The 18,595-nt window shown below is 47.5% G+C and overlaps 1 protein-coding gene across 4 annotated transcripts in view; it reads right to left on the bottom strand.

The window, feature by feature from the left end:
- The window catches only part of KCNAB2 (potassium voltage-gated channel subfamily A regulatory beta subunit 2), a 330,950-nt gene that overhangs the window by 193,934 nt on the left and 118,421 nt on the right, over positions 1-18,595 (bottom strand). For 2 of the 4 annotated variants that reach the window (XM_077458287.1, XM_077458289.1), the window contains exon 3: positions 3,993-4,034. The exons of the other annotated variants lie outside the window; for them this stretch is intronic. In XM_077458287.1, coding sequence (XP_077314413.1) covers positions 3,993-4,034 — 42 coding nt within the window. The remainder of the gene's footprint in view (positions 1-3,992; positions 4,035-18,595) is intronic. 4 annotated transcript variants of the gene reach the window in all.

Raw genomic sequence — 18,595 nt, 5'->3', positions numbered from 1 at the left:
TACTCTGGTTCAATGTCACCATATAAAAATATCCATAATATCCAAATGGGGGAGGAGAGCTGAAGTCACACTCTTCAGAGCTCAGAGCTGATTGGAGGGGAGGGAAGGGAAGGGAAGGGAAGGGAAGGGACACCCCCCCCCCCCACACACACACACCCACACACACACACCCACACACACATATATATATATACACACAGCACACAGGAACAGAGCTGAGGCTGCCAATCACAGGCTGTGTCCTGGAGCTTTGTCCCCGGTCACCTTTTTCTCTCTTGGTAGCAGAAAAACTTGTCAGAAGTGACTCATGCTAATAGCAGAGTAAGGAGGCAGCAGACAGAAATCACACTCAGTGCTCTGGACTGAGACAAGTACACACTATAGAGGGATACGCTTTGTTCATATTTCATGTCTGAGGTTTACAAACACTTTAAAGCAATTCAAAAATTGCATTTCTAGAACACTCCAGATTTTCTGTAATGGTTCTTAATAAAAGGTTGAAAGTTGGACTCACAGAGGCTTAAATCACTCAACTCTCAGACGGCTTTTAGTGGGATCGGTGGGATCAGTGTATTACTCCTAGGGACAGGACAAGGGGGTGGGGGGGCTGTCCTGGGCGTAGCATGTATCATAGAGAAGGAGGCGCTGCAAGTTCCTTCTACTATAAAGATGGGGGTTCTCCACCTTACTGAGACCTGGAAACGATAAACATTTCCAAAACCTTTCATGCTCCAACAGTATGGGAAAGCAGAGTATGCACTGACATGCTGGGAGGCTCTGGATGGGACCAAGTGTCACTCTGGGGGTAATGGTGGCTCTGGAGGGGGTTACAGGATTTAAAAAAAAGACTTAGTGGCCCTGTTGGGGATGAGGTTTCTTAATGGGTTTGGTGTCTCTCCAGGAGACTGGGGTATTTGTAGGGGTACTGGGGGATGACTGGAAGCTACTGCAGAGACTAGGAGGACCTGTGAAGACATTGTGGGAGGCTGAAGGCTCTGCAGCTGGCTCTCCAGAAGGCTGGGGGCTTTACAACTGCACTGGGGGATGACTGGAGGACACTGTAGGGGCTAGGAGGACCTGTGAAGACATTGTTGGAGGCTGAAAGGGATTGTGGGGGTCTGAAGGCTTTGCGACTGGCTGTGGGCACTATGGGAGACTGGAGGCTCTGCAGCTGGCTCTCCAGGAGGCTGAGGGCTTTGCAAGAGCACTATGGGAGCTTGCTGTGCACACTGTTCTTATACTAGGTGAGGCCTGGGTATCTAGGCCTAATTGTGGGAGAAGTACACCCATATATGAGTTAACGGTGATAGCAGGATCCCTGTAAACTGGTAGACCTTGGAAAAAGGACCCAATGCACTGGTGGTGGACAGTGGAAGAAGGGCCCTGTGCACTGATTGTGGACAGCGGGAGAAGGACCTTGTAAACTGGTAGACAGTGGGATAAGGACCCCATGCACTGGTGATGGACTGTGGGAGAAGGACCACATACCTTGGTGAACAATGAGAGCAGGATCTCCATAAATTGGTGGACAAGTCCGCAGAACTTTTTTCGGGGGGGGGAGGGGGGGAGCATCATTTTAGGGTCACTTATGCACCGCCCCTGTCATTATCACATTATCATGGTCAGAGTCTGCAGACATAGTACAGTCCCTAGGATAAGTAATGGATAATGTTCAACAGGCCCTCTTACCAGACCCAGCGAAACTACAGCAGTGATCCATCCGTCTGAACGGTCGCTCACTCTTGGTTCCCCAGGGGTGACTCTGGTCAGTAGTTTAGTATATCTTTACCCTGGTAGTGGCTCAGCCTTTCTCTCTCTGGTGGCGCTGGGCAGTGTGGTTCTCTCTCTGGTGGCGCTGGGCAGTGTGGTTCTCTTTCTGGTGGAGCTGGGCAGTGTGGTTCTCTTTCTGGTGGAGCTGGGCAGTGTGGCTATCTCTCTGGTGGTGCTGGGCAGTTTGTCTCTTTCTGGTGGAGCTGGGCAGTGCGGTTCTCTCTCTGGTGGCGCTGGGCAGTGTGGTTCTCTCTCTGTGGTGCTGGACAGTGTGGTTCTCTTTCTGGTGGAGCTGGGCAATGTGGCTATCTCTCTGGTGGTGCTGGGCAGTGTGTCTTTCTGGTGGCGCTGGCTAGTGTGTCTCTCTTTCTGGTGGCGCTGGCTAGTGTGTCTCTCTTTCTGGTGGCGCTGGCTAGTGTGTCTCTCTTTCTGGTGGCGCTGGCTAGTGTGTCTCTCTTTCTGGTGGCGCTGGGCAGTGTGGCTCTCTTTCTGGTGGCACTGGGCAGTGTGGCTCTCTGGTGGTGCTGGGCAGCGTGGCTCTCTCTCTGGTGGTGCTGGGCAGCGTGGCTCTCTCTCTGGCTTCCTCCCAGCACACTCCTCTTTCTTTGTCCTGTAGCACTCTCTCCCTCAGCTTTTTTCCAGGCTGCAGTCTCTCAATCTCTCCCTTGATCGAGCTGTAGCCTCCTCCCTGTGGAAAATGGGGCCGCCAATCTTTGGGACTACATGTCTCATGATGCTCTCCTCTCCTAGTCTCCTTTGATTGGCCCTCAGTTATGGCAAGTAGGGAAGCGGCAGGAAGCTGGGCGGGGAACCTGGTGAGAGCCGCCATCTCTTCTCCCTGACAGGAGAAAGGAGGGGCGAGCGGGGGAAACCTCTGACAGCCCGCAGCTCACCTTTCTCCTGTCACAACGCCGCAGAGTTCTCTGCTGGACTGAGCAGGGAAAAGAGCTTGAAGTCACACAACACTGATGGGGGGGGGGGGGGCGCTTGACAGCACCTTCATGGTGTCACCCCACTGGTGGGGGGCACCCGGGTGAGGGCTGCCCGCACCCCGATAGCATTGCAACTGTGCTGAATTTAAGATCCAATCCCTGATTCCAGGGGGGGGCATTTGACCCCCCTTGCCCCTACCTGCAGACGCCCATGCAGTGGGAGAAGGACCCCATGCACTGGTGGTGGACAGTGGAAGAAGGACCCTGTAAACCGGTAGACAGACAATGGTAGCAGGATCCCCATAAACAGTGGGAGCAGGATCACCGCAAACTAGTAGACAGTGGGAGAAGGACCCCATGCACTGGTGGTGGACAGTGGAAGGACCCCATAAACCGGTAGACAGCGGGAGCAGGATCCCTGTAAACTAGTGGACTGGTGGAGAAGAACCCTGGTGCATCAGTGGACAGTGGGAGAAGGACCCCATGCACCGGTGGTGGACAGTGGAAGATGGACCCTGTAAACCGGTAGACAGATCCTTGTAAACTAGTGGACTGGTGGAGAAGAACCACGCTGCATCAGTGGACAGTGGGAGAAAGGTCCCTTAAATTCTTGGTCAACGAGTGAAGGGACCCTCTTGCATTTGTGGTCAGTGAAAGAGGTGCACTATAGATTACTGGTCAGCACAGGATCTCCTTACACTGGTGGTCCCATTGATGATCAGGCAGGAAATTAGGAAAGCACTTCTCAATGAACTCCTAGTAACCTCTGGGGAAACCACAGGGATTCACCGGATTTCCCACTTTGTGTAACAGAAGATCTCAAACAAGTAAAAAAATAAGTCACACATAAAACCTTTATTGATGAAGAGTTGTCACCACTACACTTGTGGTAAGTCATGAATGCACGTGGTTCTCAACCTGTGGCACGTGTGCCCAAGGTGGTACTTATATTGGGTTCACGGGGGTTACCTCTGCTTTCCTAAGTAAACAAACTTAACAGTTCAGTGATTTGAAAATCGATAACAAATATGTAAAACAAATCAAAGTACAGATTTTTAACGGCAGTTTATAAAACATATTCACACAATTAGGACTTGGCTAATAAATGTATACATAACAAGAGGAGCCTGGAATAAATGTGACCTGACCTATGGAGTATCCCGCAATCACAGACTTTCATAAAATGAGGGCATGCTTTAAAAACACAAAGCTTAGTCAATGTATTAATATAAACTTAAAAAAAAACAAAAAAAAAAAAACACACACACCACACAAAGCCGTCACAGGTACCTGTAAAATTGCAGCTGGCGTTTGGGACTTCCATATCGAGCACTTTGGAAGCATGAAGGGAGAGAGAGAGAAATATTCCACATATCACACGGCAAATACTTCAATATGAAGTCCTGGGTGGTGATCAATACAGACAACTGACAATGGGATTACCTTGTACAACATCGCCACCTACTGACCGATCAGCAAACTGACAAATCCAAAGAACTACGCCAATCTGAACATAGATTATAGAGAAGTACCATTGGGCTTCATCTGGTGATATCCCATCACATTAAAGTGGAATTATTCTGTATGTTGAATGTTTTTCTGCTCATCAAAATAGCGTCCTCAGGTCTAATGAGTATCAGGAACATACACCGCCATTTATATCCAACGATCTAAAATCTCTACCCTGGTAAAAGCATTCAGTTTGATCGATGAACCCAGACTTCCTGCCACCAGGGGATTGGATTATGCAATAAGAACAGAAGCGATTTGACATCATTTCACACCTTTTCTGTTCTTAGGCAATCGACATTTGCCTTGACACATTCCATGGTGGCTGGATAAAGTTGACTATAAGCACACCTCCCAACTTTTTGAGATGGGAATGAGGGTCACCTATCAGCAAAAGTATGAAGGTATAGGACACGCCCCTTTCCACGCCCCCCTTAAAGGAGAATTGTACAAAAAAAAAAGAAGATTGGTTAAACACAGTGATTTTTTTTTACCACTACTTTTCCTTTAGATTGGCTTTTGGAATTTTTCAAATGTAGCAATTTAGAAATAAAATGAGGTTTAGCTCAGGGAAACACTTTTTGATAGATAAAAAGTGCATTTTATATACATCTATATAGATCAGACCAAAATGAGGGACAAATGAGGAGGAAAGAGGGACAGAGGGACATTTCTCCAAATCAGGGACAGTCCCTCCAAATCAGGAACAGTTGGGAGCTATGCTATAAAATGATCCTGAATCTCATTGGAACAACAACTGATGGACATTGTGCCATGTATATAACAGTAATTATACCAAACAGTTTGGTATAATTACTGTTTATACATGGCACAATGTCTACATATACCTGATTATCTTTAAAGCTGAATTTTACACCTCTGCTGGGTTAGACCCCCCCCCCCCCCCCATACAATTTTTTTTTTAAATCGTATGCAGTTTGTTAGATCAGGTTAGATCAACCGTTGTTTGCTTTAGATCAGTGTTTCTCAATTCCAGTCCTCATGGCCCACTAACAGGTCATGTTTTCAGGCTTTCCATTATTTTGCACAGGTGATTTGATCAGTTTCACTGCCTTAGTAATAACCCCAGCTGTTTCATCTGAGGGAAATCCTGAAAACATGACCTGTTACTGGGCCATGAGGACTGGAATTGAGAAACACTGCTTTAGATGATAGATCTCACACAGAAGAAGCAATATTAAAGCGGAGCTCCACCCTAAAGTGGAACTTCCGCTGATCGGAACCCTCCCCCCCTCTGGTGTCACAGTTGGCACCTTTCAGGGGGGAGGGGGGTGCAGATACCTGTCAGAGACAGGTATTTACACCCACTTCCAGGGATAGACTCCCATGGGAGTCTATGCCTCTTCCTGTCCCTGCGCACTGTCTGCTGGGACACACACCGGTCCCAGAGACAGCGCGGACAATTCCCATTGCGCTGCGTGACTTGCGCATGCGCAGTAGGGAACCGGGAAGTGAAGCCGATTCGCTTCACTTCCTGATTCCCTCACCTAGAATGGTGGCGGCAGCAGCCGAGAGCCGAGCGATCGATCGGCCTCGGCTGCCGTCATCGCTGGACCCCGGGACAGGTGAGTGTCCATTTATTAAAAGTCAGCAGCTGCAGTATTTGTAGCTGCTGGCTTTTAATTTTTTTTCCACAGTGAAATCCCGCTTTAACAGTTATTTGCTGGGGGGGGGGGGGCTAACCCGTCATCAGCCCCCCCTTATCAAAAAATTGACCAAACAGCTATTTTGGAAGCTATTTGTTAGATCCGGTAAGATCAAGTGGTTTTAACATTAGATCTCACATAATTAGAGACTTATTAAGTGATTAATCGGGGGGGTGCTGCCCCCCCCCCCTTATCAAAATTTCCGGCCCAAAAATCATGCAGGCTAATAGATATTCATTAGATCCGGTAAGATCAAGTGGTTTTAGCATTAGATCTCACATAATGTCAGAGTCAGAGCTATGTACCACCTAATATCTCTATTTTGATGTGGAATATCTGAAATTATGTGATATCTAACATTAAAACCACTCAATCTTACCAGATCTAATAAATATCTATTAGCCTGAATGATTTTTGGCCAGAAAATTTGATAAGGGGGGCCAGCCCCCCCCCCCCCCCCTCCCCCCCCTCCTCATTAATCACTTAATAAGTCTCTAATTATGTGAGATCTAAGGTTAAAATCACTTGATCTTACCGGATCTAAAATAGCTAACTGGTCAATTTTTTGAGAAGGGGGGGCTGATAGGTTAGCCCCCCCCCCCCAGGCAAATAACTGTTAATATTGCTTCTAATGTGTAAGATCTAATATAAACAATGGTTGATTTAAACTGATCTAACAAAGATCTAACAAACTGCATACGATTTTTGCAAAGATTTTGATATGGGGGGGCTAACCCGGCAGAGGTGAATAATAACCCCTGCATCAATATACCCCCCCGCCATCTGCAAAAATCCAGGGCATGCTCAGACATGCCATGGGTCTCTGCCAAGTATTTGGGACCTGGGAGACACGCAGCATATCTACAGACCTCTGCACATTAGCATAGGTGTGGCTAGTCTCTACTGTATAAAGATTATGGTACTAACATGGACAACAACACTTAAATAAGCTAAAATTGTATTTTCATTACAGAAATTTAGTAAAACATACACAAAGATTGTGCCACAATAAGGCACTAAGACTGCTTTCCATTGAATTGATAATTGGATAGTGATACCAAATGGATGATACTCATGGTTTATCTCTATCACAGAGAGTATATCCATATCTTCTTAACATGTTTCGCGGTAATATCTGCTTTCTCAGGAGTATTTTAGAGATCATACGTATCTATAAAAAGACAACAGGTATAACAAATGTAATAAAGAAATCAATACAGTGGAGGTAATTATTATGTTTGTACATCAAGATCAAGATGAGGGGTTGCAGAAAACTTACTCATCACCCAGAAAATGACTACATGTGGAGCACCACAATACTTTTGGTTATGTGCTTGGGGTTTTCCATGTGACCTTTTACATCTTTTTTTTTTTTTTTTTATAGGTTTTTATTTTCCAAATGTACATACATAGTATAGAACAAGATCTTTTACATCTTTAGATGTCCCTTGCCATAATGCTCCCAAACTCGCCGGGATAGACGTGTTTCATGGTTCTCCACATGGAGTCACTCTCTGGGATATAGGTAGGTTTTCTGTGGCCCCTCCTCTGGATCTTCATCTTCAAACATTAATTACCGCTACTGTATTGATTTCTTTGTTACATTTGTCAAATACTCTTTATTGTCTTTTTAATAGATAAAATTGCTCTATAAAATACTCCTGAGGAAGCGGACATTACCGAGAAACATGTTAATAAGCTATGGATATACTATGTGATAAACCTTTTGGTCTGCAAAAAAAATACTATTTTAGACCATTTACATGTTGTTGTCCATGTAAGTACCATTTAAGTCCATAACAGCCTCAAAATATAGACTTTCTGTAATGATTCCAGGATGTAGGTACTCATAATTGTGATATAGTTATTGTATATAGAGGCTCTATAGTAAAGACATACTGATACTGATGTGGCGTCTGCACGTGTGCCAAATCTTGCAATCTGCATGCCCCCTCGGAGGCAGATGGACCTGGACTAGGCCAGAAAGCAGCCCAAAAAGGTATTATAGTTTGCAGACAATAATGAAACGTTTTACTATTTTTGTAAGGGGGAGAGTTAAAGAGGGATTTCACTGGAATTTTTTTTTTATTAAAAGCCAGCAGCTATAAATACTACAGCTGATTACTTTTAATAAATGGACACTCACCTGTCCCGGGGTCCAGCGATGACGGCAGCCGAGGCCGATCGATCGGCTCTCGGCTGCTGCCGCCGCCATTCTCGGTGAGGGAATCAGGAAGTGAAGCATTTCGGTTTCACTTCCCGGTTCTTTATTGCGCATGCGCGAGTCGCACAGAGCAATAGGAACGGTCCGCGCTGCCTCTGGGACCCGTGTGTGTCCCAGCAAACAGCGCGCCAGGACAGGAAGAGGCATAGACTCCCACGGGAGTCTATGCCCGGAAGTGGGTGCAAATACCTGTTTTAGACAGGTATCTGCACCCCCCTCCCCCCTGAAAGGTGCCAACTGTGACACCAGAGGGGGGGGGGGGTTCCGATGAGCGGAAGTTCCACTTTAGGGTGGAATCCCCGCTTTAGCGATTGGAGAAAAGGTTGTTTAATGTGTCAAATTCCACTTGACATCCTGATGAAGCCCCCAAAACACGTTGACTTTGTGTACTATCTTCCATTTGCGTTTACATTGGAATAAACTTGCATCTGAACTATAAGATCGCAGTATGGCGCTTCAATGTCAAATTCATTCATTAGACCTGAGGAAGCGCTTTGGATAAGCAGAGAAATGCCTTTAAAAGTCTAGTCAACCACCACCAGGTACTACTAGCTCTACCTTGACCGGGCACTTTCTTCAAAAATGCTCAATAGGAATGGTTTGCAAGCCCCCCCCCCCCACCCCCACCTCATATCCAAAAATCAGAAATAACCCCCCCTAATGTCTGAGACGGTGGTGGCAGTGAGACACACATTAAGGGGACATTGTTGCATTAGGAAGGTTCTACAGTGCTTCACATTGGTCTAGTGCAGTGGTTCTCAACCTTAGTCTTCAATACTCAAGTACCCCCAATGGGCCATGTTCTGGGATCTTCCCTAAGATAAAATAGCTCTTATCAATACCGTGATTGATATTGATTTAAAACAGCTGTGCAAAGTAAAGGAAAACCTGAAAACATGGACCGTTGGTGGTACTTGAGGACCAAGACTGAGAACCACTGGTCTAGTGGAGGGCTTCTGGGTTCTTTTTGAGCTCACTTTCGCCAGAACCTGTCTGGTTATAAAGTAAAAAATGAATTAAACAGGAAAAGTCAACAGGCAGTTGAGCCCTCGTTTTACTACTCTTTATCCCTCCCCCACCCCAAACCACTAAGCCACAAGTTAACACTGCCAGTAGAATGTATACAACTTGCATTTGGCAAGCAGCACCTCCACCAAACACGACCCATTCAAGTGAAAAGGACTGGCACGGTGTGGTTGAAACAGGTATTTAAGGGGTGAGCCTCCTGTCAAATGACCCTGAAAAGTGATACACCACAGAATGCATTTCAGAAGAGCAGCAAACACTGCTACACATGAAAATGAGCGCTAATAGGATGTGCCACCGGTCAGCCATATTCTGCTGCTGTCACTATAAGGAAATCCTCTCAGCCACTGCTGCAGGGAGTACATGTAGACCAAAAATAACTGCAAACTAAAGTATGAATAAACAAGAAAACATGACAACTGTCTGTAAGGGGCAGTGCTTTACAAAACCAAATGTCACCCCAGTTAACAATTTACCTCTTCTTTAAAAGAAAAACCATAGAGCAGGGGTTTGCAAACTTTTTAAACAGGGGGCCAGTTTACTATCCTTCAAACTTTAGGGGGGGCCGGACTGTGGCCAAGGGGAGTATGAAAATGTCTTGCTGTCAATGGGAGCACAGCCATGGCCAAAAGTTTTGAGAAAGACACAAATATTAATTTCCACAAAGTCTGCCGCTTCAGTTTTTATGATGCCAATTTGCATTGACTCCGGAATGTTATGACGAGCGATCAGGTGAATTGCAATTAATTGCAAAGTCCCCTCTTTGACATGAAAATGAATCCAATCCCATAAAAATCACTTGCACTGCATTTGTGAAGAGGGCTTCAGGGCGCCCAAGAAAGTGAAGAGAGTGCCAGGACCGTCTCCTACAGTCAGGACTGCCATCAGAGAGGGTACCGCCATTACAACTGTAAGGGGCCTTGGGGCCCGAGGGGCCCGCTCGGGCCAGAAGGCGGCAGGACAGGTGAAGGGGATCTGTGCTGTGCAGTACAGAAACGTTTCTGCAGTTCTCATGTCATTGATTTTAGACATTGAGCTCTTTACTGCCACCTCTGGCTACTATGTGCATGTGCACCCCTCGTGTGACAGTGATCTGCCTGTACTATGCTCCTCAGCAACATGATTTGTAAAAAGGAAGTTACAGTAGGGGCTGGGAAGGAAAGGGAGGGGGACTGTTTGTGTACAGGGAGGGGCCAGATTCTTGTGTGTGTACAGATGTGTGTACGTGGGGCTGCCATATATACAGTTGTGTGTGCGTGTGGAGGGGTGGCTTACATATATACAGGTGTGTGTGGGGGGGGGGGCTGACATATACAGGTGTGTGTGTGGGGTGGCTGACATATATACAGGGGTGTGTGTGGGGTGGCTGACATATATACAGGTGTGTGTTGGGGTGGCTGACATATATACAGGTGTGTGTGTGGGGGGGGGCTGACATATATACAGGTGTGTGTTGGGGGGGCTGACATATATACAGGTGTGTGTTGGGGGGGCTGACATATGTACAGGTGTGTGTGGGGGGGTGCTGACATATATATAGGTGTGTGTGTGGGGGGGGCTGACATATATACAGGTGTGTGTGTGTGTGGGGGGGGGGCTGACATATATACAGGTGTGTGTGGGGGGGCTGACATATATACAGGTGTGTGTGGGGGGGGGGGGCTGACATATATACAGGTGTGTGTTGGGGGGGCCGACATATATACAGGTGTGTGTGTGTGTGTGTGTGGGGCTGACATATATATAGGTGTGTGTGTGTGTGTGTGTGTGTGTGTGTGGGGGGGGGGGGCTGACATATATACAGGTGTGTGTGTGTGGGGTGCTGACATATATACAGGTGTGTGTGTGTGTGTGTGTGTGTGTGTGTGTGGGGGGGGGGCTGACATATATACAGGTGTGTGTTGGGGGGGCTGACATATGTACAGGTGTGTGTGTGGGGGGGGGCTGACATATGTACAGGTGTGTGTGTGGGGGGGGGCTGACATATATACAGGTGTGTGTGTGTGTGGGGGGGGGGGCTGACATATATACAGGTGTGTGGGGGGCTGAGATATATACAGGTGTGTGTGGGGGGCTGACATATATACAGGTGTGTGTGGGGGGGCTGACATATATACAGGTGTGTGTGGGGGGGGGGGCTGACATATATACAGGTGTGTGTTGGGGGGGCCGACATATATACAGGTGTGTGTGTGTGTGTGTGTGTGGGGCTGACATATATACAGGTGTGTGTGTGTGTGTGTGGGGGGGGCTGACATATATACAGGTGTGTGTGTGTGGGGTGCTGACATATATACAGGTGTGTGTGTGTGTGTGTGTGTGTGTGTGTGTGTGTGTGTGTGTGTGTGTGTGTGTGGGGGGGCTGACATATATACAGGTGTGTGTTGGGGGGGCTGACATATGTACAGGTGTGTGTGTGGGGGGGGGCTGACATATATACAGGTGTGTGTGTGTGTGGGGGGGGGGGCTGACATATATACAGGTGTGTGGGGGGCTGAGATATATACAGGTGTGTGTGGGGGGCTGACATATATACAGGTGTGTGGGGGGCTGACATATATACAGGTGTGTGTGTGTGTGTGTGTGGGGGGGGCTGACATATATACAGGTGTGTGTGGGGGGGCTGACATATATACAGGATTGGGGGGGGGCTGAGTGCGTACAGGTGAGGTGGCCGGTGTGCGGATTCAGTAGGATAGTCCATAGGCAAGCCCTGGGGAACGTTGGTGGTCGGCTCGGGGGGGCTCAGGTCTAAAGCTGTGTAAGGGGACCAAAAATTTCTGATGGCTGCCCTGCCTACAGGTGATTCAGCTGTGGGATCGGGGGGGGGGGGGGGGGGGCACCACCAGTGCAGAGTTTGCTCAGGAATGGCAGTCAGCGGGTGTAAGTAGATCGGCATGCACAGCGAGGAGAAGACTTTTGGAGGATGACTTGGTGTTAAGAAGTCCAGCAAAGAAGCCACTTCTCTCCAGAAAAAACATCAGAGACAGACTGATATTGGGCATAAAGGTCCAGGGATTGGATGGCTGAGGACTGGGGGAAAGTCATTTTCTCTGATGAATCCCCTATCTGATTGTTTGGAGCATCCGGGGAAAAAAAATGCATCAGTCGGGGTGTGGCCCAGAAGTTGAGTGACAGCATGCCGGGGAGAATTGCAGAGATCTTGAAAACGAAGGGTCGGCACTGCAAATATTGACTCTTTGCATAAAGTAATTGTAAATTCCTGTAATTGTCAATAAAAGCCTCTGATACTGATGAAATACTTGTAATTATACTTCAGTATCCCATAGTAACATCTGACAAAAAGATCCATAAAAACTGAGGCAGCAGACTTTGTGAAAATGAATATTTGTGTCATTTTCAAAACTTTTGACCATGGCTGTAGACCGTGTTCCCTCTTTCGAAAAGGGGGAGGAATAGTGCCCCATCATTGGTGTCAGTGGGAGGAATAGTCTGCTATTGTTGGTGTCAGTGGGAGGAATAGTGCCCCATCATTGGTGTCAGTGGGAGGAATAGTCTGCTATTGTTGGTGTCAGTGGGAGGAATAGTGCCCCATCATTGGTGTCAGTGGGATGAATAGTGCCCCATCATTGGTGTCAGTGGGAGGAATAGTGCCCCATCATTGGTGTCAGTGGGAGGAATAGTCTGCTATTGTTGGTGTCAGTGGGAGGAATAGTGCCCCATCATTGGTGTCAGTGGGAGGAATAGTCTGCTATTGTTGGTGTCAGTGGGAGGAATAGTGCCCCATCATTGGTGTCAGTGGGATGAATAGTGCCCCATCATTGGTGTCAGTGGGAGGAATAGTGCCCCATCATTGGTGTCAGTGGGAGGAATAGTCTGCTATTGTTGGTGTCAGTGGGAGGAATAGTGCCCCATCATTGGTGTCAGTGGGAGGAATAGTCTGCTATTGTTGGTGTCAGTGGGAGGAATAGTGCCCCATCATTGGTGTCAGTGGGATGAATAGTGCCCCATCATTGGTGTCAGTGGGAGGAATAGTGCCCCATCATTGGTGTCAGTGGGAGGAATAGTGCCCCATCATTGGTGTCAGTGGGAGGAATAGTGCCCCATCATTGGTGTCAGTGGGATGAATAGTGCCCCATCATTGGTGTCAGTGGGATGAATAGTGCCCCATCATTGGTGTCAGTGGGATGAATAGTGCCCCATCATTGGTGTCAGTGGGATGAATAGTGCCCCATCATTGGTGTCAGTGGGATGAATAGTGCTCCATCATTGTCGCTATGACTCTTGGGTATTGTAGGCCACCCTGGTTCTGTCAACAGGCGCATGCGCGGTAGACTTTTCTTGTACGCGCTCGCTTGGTGACGTCAGACGCCGAGCGAGCGGGAGGTATTTAATGCCGGCCACTCCAGCAGACAGTCGCCTGGAGGTCAGGGGAGACCACATCTCTTCCTCATGGCGTGCAGGTATAGACCTTTCTTGCACTTTTATACATAAGTTGTTTTTTTAGTCCTCACTCTGGTTTGATCCACCATTGATCCACTGATGTATACTTTATCACTACATTGCTGCTTACTGATTTCCCAGCGAAGGATTCATGATATCTGCGATATATTGGTGGGCATGACTGGATTCATTCCATGAAAGCTATTTGATGATTATAAAAGAAACTTTTTATACATATTGAGCTATGTGCCGTTTTTTTTCCCCCCCACATATTTAATGATGTAGCCATTATATTGGGCGTTTTCTATTTTTCTATATTTCAGTGGCTACCAACGCTTTGTGCTCAAGGTTTAGGACAATTTTTCGTCTCATTTGTATGTCTATATCAGTACATTGGTGCCCCTGAACACCCCTCTGTTTTTCAATTTTGAGCATAGTAGGTGCATAGTGTTCTTTCTGGCCCATTCAACCGGAATTGCAATGTCTTTTGTCCAGAATGTGGTTATATTAATTGATCCCCTGGTTTGCTCTTTTTATATTTTTTAGCTACCTTCTGCAACCATGCATGGTCTCCCCTGCACCATTCCCAGCTGAGGTCATTTTTTGACATCTATGTCCTCCTACACGGGGGGTGGTTCCCATACATTTTCTATGTCCTGTGCCCGATCATTGGTGTCGGTGGGAGGAATAGTGCCCCATCATTGGTGTCGGTAGGAGGAATAGTGCCCCATCATTGGTGTCAGTGGGAGGAATAGTGCCCGATCATTGATCATTGGTGTCAGTGGCAGGGATAGTGCCCCATCATTGGTGTCAGTAGGAGAACTAGTGCCCCATCATTGGTGTCAGTGGGAGGAATAGTGCCCCATCATTGGTGTGAGCGGGAAGTATAGTGCCCCATCTTTGGTGTCAGCGGGAAGAATAGTGCCCCATCATTGGTGTCAGCGGGATGAATAGTGCCCCATCATTGGTGTCAGTGGGATGAATAGTGCCCCATCATTGGTGTCAGTGGGAGGGATAGTGCCCCATCGTTGGTATCAGTGGGAGGGATAGTGGCCCATCATTGGTGTCAGTGGGAGGAATAGTGGCCCATCATTGGTGTCAGTGGGAGGGATAGTGCCCCATCATTGGTGTCAGTGGGAGGGATAGTGCCCCATCATTGGTGTCAGTGGGATGAATAGTGCCCCATCATTGGTGTGAGTGGGAGGGATAGTGCCCCATCATTGGTATCAGTGGGAGGGATAGTGGCCCATCATTGGTGTCAGTGGGAGGAATAGTGGCCCATCATTGGTGTCAGTGGGAGGGATAGTGCCCCATCATTGGTATCAGTGGGAGGGATAGTGGCCCATCATTGGTATCAGTGGGAGGGATAGTGGCCCATCATTGGTATCAGTGGGAGGGATAGTGGCCCATCATTGGTATCAGTGGGAGGGATAGTGGCCCATCATTGGTATCAGTGGGAGGGATAGTGCCCCATCATTGGTATCACTGGGAGGGATAGTGGCCCATCATTGGTATCAGTGGGAGGGATAGTGCCCCATCATTGGTATCAGTGGGAGGGATAGTGGCCCATCATTGGTGTCAGTGGGAGGGATAGTGGCCCATCATTGGTGTCAGTGGGATGAATAGTGCCCCATCATTGGTGTCAGTGGGAGGGATAGTGCCCCATCATTGGTGTCAGCGGGAAGAATAGTGCCCCATCATTGGTGTCAGCGGGAGGGATAGTGCCCCATCATTGGTGTCAGCGGGATGAATAGTGCCCCATCATTGGTGTCAGTGGGAGGAATAGTGCCCCATCATTGGTGTCAGTGGGAGGGATAGTGCCCCATCATTGGTATCAGTGGGAGGGATAGTGGCCCATCATTGGTGTCAGTGGGAGGAATAGTGGCCCATCATTGGTGTCAGTGGGAGGGATAGTGCCCCATCATTGGTATCAGTGGGAGGGATAGTGGCCCATCATTGGTATCAGTGGGAGGGATAGTGGCCCATCATTGGTATCAGTGGGAGGGATAGTGGCCCATCATTGGTATCAGTGGGAGGGATAGTGGCCCATCATTGGTATCAGTGGGAGGGATAGTGGCCCATCATTGGTGTCAGTGGGAGGGATAGTGCCCCATCATTGGTATCAGTGGGAGGAATAGTGTCCTGTTGGTGTCAGTGGCCGGAACTACGCCCCCACTGTTGCTGGCCGGGGGGCTACTATTGCCCCAAGGGTCGGATAAAAGCAAGCAACGGACAGCACTGCTATAAAGCTTCACGGTCAATTTTAACTTAATTAAGAAAAGAACTGTGCAGCCCACCCCCCCCCCCCCTCCTCGCTCCCCTAGGCAAATTAATTGAACAGTGCTCGCTGTGCCTCTTGGGGTATACATGTCACATATCCCAGGAGGAATAGCCCTTCATTCAGAAAGGAGCAGAGGCCAGGAAGAGCCAGCTGGCCTCTCGATGACGTCACAAGCAACACAGTGGCTCGGGGGCCAAGATTTAACAAAAGACGATCTCAGCGAGACAACACGGGATCTTCTGGATGGGCGAGTAACTGAAATACATACCACAGACCCCCTGGTAAGTGGGAGGGGGGGGGGGTTAAAAAAATAACAAAAAAATGGTGAGAGCGGGCAGATGAAGATCCACTTTCACCTACTGAGGTGTTTTTAAGCTCAGGGGGTCTGAAATGTGCAATGACAATGAAAACAGGAAAACAATCTCATCCTGGGAGTTTATAGATCTCCCCTCCTCATTCAATTTACCCTATTTTCTGTGTACAGGGCCAGACTGAACTTTATGTATGTAAAATGTTGCATTGTGTATATATATATATATATATATATATATACACACACACCACAATGGACTTATCTGTGTATATATATCATTTTTCTTTCATTTTATTTTATTATTTTTTTGTCAATATACATAATAACGATACAAATAATGTGCCTGCTTACATATTGATGGTTTATCTTAGCAGTGACTCTAACATTTTTTTTTTTTAAATAACGCACCCGATAAAACATACTTTTATTTTTAACGTACAGCGGAATCTCGGATTACGAGCACAATCCGTTCCAGGAGTATGCTCGTAATCCAAAGTACTCGCATATCAAAGCGAGTTTCCCCATTGAAGTCAATGGAAACAAAAATAATTTGTTCCGCATTGACTTCAATGGGATGCAATACCGCATGCAGCCAGAGGCGTGGGGGGGCGCCAGAGAGCATCAGAAACGGCCGAAAAAGGGCCGAGCACACTTCGGCTGACCTCGGCAAACCTCGGAAAGACTCCATTAATGAGCCTTGCTGAGGTCAGCCGAACTGTCCTCGGGCCTTTTCCGAACACCGATGATCGGCGCTGTTCCGCTCCGGCACCCCCCCCCCCCCCACCTCAGGCCAAAAGCGGTACTGTACACCGCTTTTGGCCTGAATCCCGCTCGTTTTGCTAGACAACACTCGCAAACCGAGTTAGGATTTTTAGAAACGCATATTGCGAAACGTTCGTTAACCGCGTTACTCACAAAAACCGAGGTTCCACTGTACCTAAATTAGAAAATCATTGATTCTCTGCTGTCCCCATTGGTTGAGTTTTCCTCACTTCCTGTGCGATCTTCGGGACAGGAAACTATACAACGGGAAGCAACACAAACCCTTAAAGGAGTAGTAAACTCTTTACTACCACCTGTACCTACAGCGTATATTAAAGCTTACCAGTAGGTACTGTGAATATCTCCTAAACTTGATGACATCACTGGCGCATGCCCTCTGAAGTCCTGGCTTACAGTGCCTGACCTTCAGCGCACGTACCGGAAACGGCGACTCCTACGCGCATGCGTGGGAGAGACATCATCGCGCCTCCAACCACTCATGAAGGAAGGAAGACAGGAGGAAGATGTGAGCTGTCTCAGCGGTGACACTGCGGCACTGGAGGGCTTCCTTCTCAGGTAAGTCTATTACAATGTGCTAGTATGCGATGCATACTAGCGCATTATGACATCGCCTTGCAAGAATTTTTTTTTCTTTTTAAATCACCTGCGGTTTACAACTGCTTTAAGCTGGCCATACACTAGTAGAATTGCAGTAGAAATTATTTTTGTTTTAAGAACATTTGCTCTATTTTCTAATCATTAGTGGGGTAAAATCAAACTTTTCTTTTTGAATGCTGCAACAAGAAAATCTCCTCGTAGTTGGGCTGTGCCGCACTGTAAGAGGCAGATGCTTGTTTTTTTTGTCTAAGGGAGAGGAGAAAGCAGATCTACTTACCTGATCCTCCGATCATCCCAGTGGCTCCCGTCTCCCCCTCGTGGTCTAGCAGCCTTGATTGGTGGACTGTTCCTGACGTCATCACGCCAACAGGCCTGCTCTGAATGAGGATCTATACTGATTGAACTGTTGTATATATTTGAATGACATTATATATATATAATCATTATATTTTGTATCAACCTCATAGATTGCTCATATTTTCTATGGAAGCCTTTCAGCCCTCTCTCCTGTTTCCCTGAAGAAGACCCTCATTCCACATGTCGAAACGCGTTGGATTTAATCTGTCAGGTTGGCAGTCGGTTTGGGCTTTTTCCATGTTTTTATGCTGCAACTTCATGTGTACTTCAATGTCATTACGTGTTTTAGCTTCCCTTTTGATACTTTGAACTTTTCTTTCAGCTTCTCTGAATGGGAGGACATAAGTAACAGTCCATTTCTAGACGATGTGGGGGAGCGCCATTTGCCAGTGAATCAGAGGATTGAGTGAGTATAAGGCTTGCTCCTCTACCCTGGGCAAAATGAGCAGTTAACCCTTGTAGTGTGGGCAAAACCCCACTGAAAGGGAAAACTTTTTTTTTTTTTCTGCCTGGATTTGGGCTTTAACTGCTTGGGGGGGGGGGGGGGGGGGGGGCGGGGTGAAACGCCCAACACGCCTCACATATGCGTCTATGGGCAACCAAGGTTCTGTGCTGACAGTATGCTTAATGCCTTCTCCCAGAATAGAGGCCAAGCTGTAATGATCAGGAGCTGGTGGGAGCTGGCTTCCAACCATGTGACAGCCATACTTGATATTCCCATTGCACAGATTC

This window comes from Lithobates pipiens, unplaced genomic scaffold (assembly GCF_037356315.1).
Source record: "Lithobates pipiens isolate NorthernLeopardFrog02 unplaced genomic scaffold, aLitPip1_a1.2 Scaffold_27, whole genome shotgun sequence".
Taxonomy (NCBI): domain Eukaryota; kingdom Metazoa; phylum Chordata; class Amphibia; order Anura; family Ranidae; genus Lithobates; species Lithobates pipiens.
The sequence above is the reverse complement of the archived record's forward strand: the minus strand, read 5'-3'. Positions and strand labels throughout refer to the sequence as shown.